Source organism: Gadus macrocephalus, chromosome 9 (genome assembly GCF_031168955.1).
Source record: "Gadus macrocephalus chromosome 9, ASM3116895v1".
NCBI lineage: Eukaryota > Metazoa > Chordata > Actinopteri > Gadiformes > Gadidae > Gadus > Gadus macrocephalus.
Genome location: NC_082390.1, coordinates 8,397,771 through 8,402,770, shown reverse-complemented (window position 1 = coordinate 8,402,770; position 5,000 = coordinate 8,397,771). Strand labels below are relative to the sequence as shown.

The 5,000-nt window shown below is 58.5% G+C and overlaps 1 protein-coding gene across 2 annotated transcripts in view; it reads left to right on the top strand.

Moving 5' to 3' along the window:
- Window positions 1–5,000, top strand: part of rag1 (recombination activating 1) — a gene marked incomplete at its 3' end in the record, with an annotated part of 6,605 nt that extends 1,605 nt beyond the window's left edge. For both annotated transcript variants that reach the window (XM_060060596.1, XM_060060597.1), the window contains 3 exon segments: window positions 350–727; window positions 1,143–2,293; window positions 2,882–5,000. In XM_060060596.1, coding sequence (XP_059916579.1) covers window positions 372–727; window positions 1,143–2,293; window positions 2,882–4,647 — 3,273 coding nt within the window. In that variant the 5' untranslated portion in view covers window positions 350–371.

Sequence of the window (5,000 nt, the reverse complement as noted above, 5' to 3'; positions counted from 1 at the left end):
TAGACGATGAAACTAAGCCCTGCCTGTCTCTCTCGGCCTCCATCTCTCCTCCATTCTCCCCATCTTTTCCTATTCTATCATTATCTCTCCACACCCTCTCTTCGGATGTCCCCCCTCTCCTCTCCCCCTCTCCTCTACCCTCTTTCCTCTCCTGTCTCCTCTCCTCTCCCCTTCTCTACTCCCCCCTCCTCTCTCCACTCCTTTCTCCTCGCCCCTTCCTCACCTCTCCTCTCCCTTCTCCCCTTTTCCTCTTCCCTTTCCTCTCCTCTTCGCTCCTCCTGTATCGTAAATACATCCATACCATAATCTCCTCCCTTGTCTCTCTCTCTCCCTCTCCTCCCTACTCCAGGCTGGGACTCTAACACCGCACCATGGCAGTGGAGAGAGGCAGTGTCCAGGCGGAGCAACCGGAGACCGACTGCCCGCGGTCATCCATGCCGGATGAGCTGCAGCATCCCTACCTGAAGTTCTCCCACTGGAAGTTCAAACTGTTCAGGGTGAGGTCCACCGACGAGGACACCATGGCCAGCAAGACGGCCCCGCCGGAGGTCCTACCCGCCCCCGCCGCTGCCATTGACCCCTGGTCGGGGGAGGAGGGTCACCTGGGTCTCCCTGGGAGTGTGATGAAACTGTGTCTGGGGGGGAAGAGCAAGGAGAACGTGGAAGGGCCGGGCCACAGGGTAGATCGTAAGCTGCAGGAGATGGACCTGCACATGGAGAAACTCAGGTATGTGTGTGTGCGTGTATCTGACTGAACTATACTATTCCACCGTGTACAGATGTGTGATATGGTGTCACTTTGGCAAAGTTCATCTTTATTTAAGCTCTCTTTAAGAGGAACTGTGAAGGAACTATTTTGTATTCAACACGTGGATGCTAAATTGCACAATTTAATTGTTAATGCTACTGGAAGAAGCCTTTTAAAATAATTACATTCTAGAGAAGGAATGCAAATAAAGATTCATTATGAAAAAAGAGGAATACAAATAGACTCATTATTAAAAAAAAGAGAAATATATTGTAATTTATTTCAGGGCTGGGGTGAGGGATATGGCTGCATGTCTGTCTGGGTGGGGGATATGGCTGCATGTCTGTCTGGGTAGTACAGTAGCGTTTCACCGCTGCTTGTGTTCCCCCTGCAGGTGTCTTTGCCGACTGTGTGGCTCCGCTCTGCGGAAGGTGAAGGGGCCAGAGCGCGCGGTCCAGGGGGGTCTGGGGGAATCGTGCCGGCACGCCCTGAGCAGGATGGGCTGCAAGTTCACCACCTGGCCGGACGTCATCCGCAAGGTCTTCAAGGTGGACGTGACGGGGGACCTCGAGAGCGTCCACCCCCCGTCGTTCTGCCAGCGCTGCTGGATGACCGTGATGCGCGGGGGGGGGTTCTGTAGCTTCACCCCGCTCCGGGTCCCCGAGTGGACCCCCCACTCGGCCCTGTGCTCCCTCTGCCACGCCCGGAAGACCTCGTCCTTCCAACGACTCGGCCGGAAGAGGAAGAAGAAGAGGGGGCCCTCCAGAGGCAAGACCCTGGCGAAGAGGTGCAAGTGGGACCCGTCTGACGGCACGTCCAGCAGCGATCGGAGACCTCTCAGACCCGTGTCCCAGCACCGCCACCACCACCCAGGCCCCGGCCTCCAGCCCCAGGCCAGCACCCGAAGGCCGAGGGAACACCGGGTCAAAGGGTTCACCCACTGCCAGAGAGATCACCTGGGCACCCGGCTCCTCTCGGAGCAGCTGCCCGTGGACCTGGTCCGCTCCGTCACCTGCCAGGTGTGTCACCACCTGCTCTCCGAGCCGGTCCAGGCCCCGTGCCGGCACGTCTTCTGCCACGGCTGCATCGTCCGGTACTGCCGCGCCCTGGGCCCCTACTGCCCGGCCTGCAGCCAGCCCTGCTCCGCCTTGGACCTCACGGCACCGGCGAACGTCTTCCTGGCGTTGCTGAACTCCCTGCCGCTCCGCTGCCCCACCAGGACCTGCGGGGAGCAGGTGAGGCTGGACGGTTTCCGGGCCCACTGCGAGGCCCATCAGCGGGAGGACGAGGGCGGGCGGGGGACGCCGCCGCCGGCCTGCGACGACCTGACCCCCAACAAAGGAGGGCGACCCCGGCAGCATCTGCTGTCCCTGACCCGCCGGGCCCAGAAGCACCGACTGCGGGGGTTGAGGAGCGAGGTGAACCAGTTTGCGGAGAAGGAGGAAGGTGGCGACGTGAAGGCTGTGTGCCTCACCTTGTTCCTCCTGGCGCTGAGGTCGGACAACGAGCACCGCAAGGCGGACGAACTGGAGGCCATAATGCAAGGTAAGACGGCGGTGGAAGAGTCTCTAAGGTCCCTTTCTGTCATAGAGCAACACAATCAAATAAACGATAAAGCTTTCTAGCCAGTGAAGGACATGAAGTGAGTCGAGGTTCCTGCTTGAAAAGCCTTTCACGACTGTTTTATTTCCGTCTGTTATTATGTTGACTACAACCCACCCCCCCAAACCCCCTTTCCCACTCGCACATGTTCTGTCTTTCATTTGTCTCTTTGTCTCTAGCTTTCCTTTTGATGCTCAATAACAACCCTTGTCATCGGGCTGTTAGTATCACAACAACATCAGCCGCTCTTGTGTCTGCAAATTACGAGGGGCATGCTCTGGGGAATTGAGACCAGATGGTGTCTGTTTTAATCTGCAGCTAATTCATCACTTCCGCCGCTCTCACCCTGTCACCCCCTGACCCCTCATGACATAGGATACGACCAATTACTGAGATGTCTAACGATGAACATCGTACGAGAACGGTGCTTTGTATGACATTTTGATGAGACCACTAATCCGTACTAATATAGTCCGTTCTCTTCCCCCACTGTCCCCTGTCTCTCTGCTGGTCCCCCCCCCCCCGCTGCAGCCAGATGCTTCGGGCTGCACGCCGCCGTGTGCCTGGCCATCCGTGTCAACACCTTCCTGAGCTGCAGCCAGTACCACAAGATGTACCGCACCGTCAAGGCCACCAGCGGCCGGCAGATCTTCCAGCCGCTGCACGCCCTCCGGGCCGCCGAAAAGGAGCTCCTCCCGGGGTTCCACGCCTCCGAGTGGCAGCCGGCGCTGGCGAGCGTCTCGCCGTCCTGCCACGTGGGCATCATCGACGGGCTCTCGGGCTGGGCGGCCTCGGTGGACGACGCCCCCGCCGACACCATCACCCGCCGCTTCCGCTACGACGTGGCGCTGGTGTCGGCGCTCAAGGACCTGGAGGAGGACATCATGGACGGGCTGAGGCAGCAAGGGCTGGAGGACGGCGCCTGCACCGAGGGCTTCTCCGTCATGATCAAGGAGTCCTGCGACGGCATGGGGGACGTGAGCGAGAAGCACGGCGGGGGGCCGGCTGTCCCGGAGAAGGCGGTGCGTTTCTCCTTCACCGTGATGTCCGTCTCCTTGCGCGTGGCCGACGACGGAGAGGAAGCGGGGAACGCTGAGGAGGTGATCATCTTTCAGGAGCCGAAGCCCAACTCGGAGCTGTCCTGTAAGCCACTGTGCCTCATGTTCGTGGACGAGTCGGATCACGAGACGCTGACCGCCGTCCTGGGGCCCGTGTCGGCCGAGCGCAGCGCCATAAAGCGCAGCCGCCTCATCCTCTCCATCGGCGGGCTTTCTCGGCTCTTCAGCTTCCGCTTCCGGGGATCGGGCTACGACGAGAAGATGGTGCGGGACGTGGAGGGCATGGAGGCCTCCGGCTCCACCTACGTCTGCACGCTCTGCGACTCCACCCGGGCCGATGCCGCCCGCAACATGGTGCTCCACTCCGTCACCCGCAGCCACCAGGAGAACCTGGAGCGCTACGAGACCTGGAGGACCAACCCCTTCTCGGAGTCCGCCGACGAGCTTAGGGACCGGGTGAAGGGGATCTCCGCCAAGCCCTTCCTGGAGACCCACCCCACGCTGGACGCGCTGCACTGCGACATCGGCAACGCCACCGAGTTCTACAAGATCTTCCAGGACGAGATCGGCGAGGTGTTCCAGAAGACCAACCCCAGCCGGGAGGAGCGGCGGAGCTGGAGGGCGGCTCTGGACAAGCAGCTGAGGAAGACCATGAAGCTCAAGCCGGTGATGAGGATGAACGGCAACTACGCCCGCAAGCTGATGAGCGTGGAGGCGGTGGAGGCGGTGTGCGCGCTGGTGCCGTCGGAGAGCCGGCGCCAGGCCCTGAGGCAGCTGATGGAGATCTACCTGGAGATGAAGCCGGTGTGGCGCGCCACCAGCCCAGCCACGGAGTGCCCCGACCAGCTGTGTCGCTACAGCTTCAACTCCCAGCGCTTCGCGGACCTCCTGGCCTCCACGTTCAGCTACAGGTACAACGGGAAGATCACCAACTACCTGCACAAGACCCTGGCCCACGTGCCGGAGATCATAGAGAGGGACGGCTCCATCGGGGCCTGGGCGAGCGAGGGGAACGAGTCGGCCAACAAACTGTTTCGGCGTTTTCGTAAGATGAACGCCCGCCAGTCTAAGGTCTTTGAGCTGGAGGATGTTCTGAAACATCACTGGCTCTACACTTCTAAATACTTGCAGAAGTATATGGAGGCTCACAAAGACTCCGCCAAGGTTTTGAACGCCTGCTTTGAACCGGCTGTGGCTGAGGGCGATGTGGATATGTGTCTGGATGCTCCAGGTTTTTAACACAGCCAATTATACTCAGCCCACTCAACACGGTGTGTGTATTTTCCTCAATCTATTTTTTATCAATTATCTTTCATTAAAAAGAATACACAACGTTTTATACTATATTTTGGATGTGTAGCAGTTGTGTATTTTATATGGGTCGATTTATTATTGTGTGCATTTATCTGCATTACTATCTACATACCATTTCAATATACACTTTAAATGATGTGCAACACATCACCGAGGTCCACAGAGTGCAGATATAAGAGACTGGGGGCTCTTTGGTGTTTCCCGCTGAAAGGTTTTTTCTCTCTCCATCCTCGGATGAAATATGGAGCAGTTTATTGTATTGCACGGCTATGGCACAT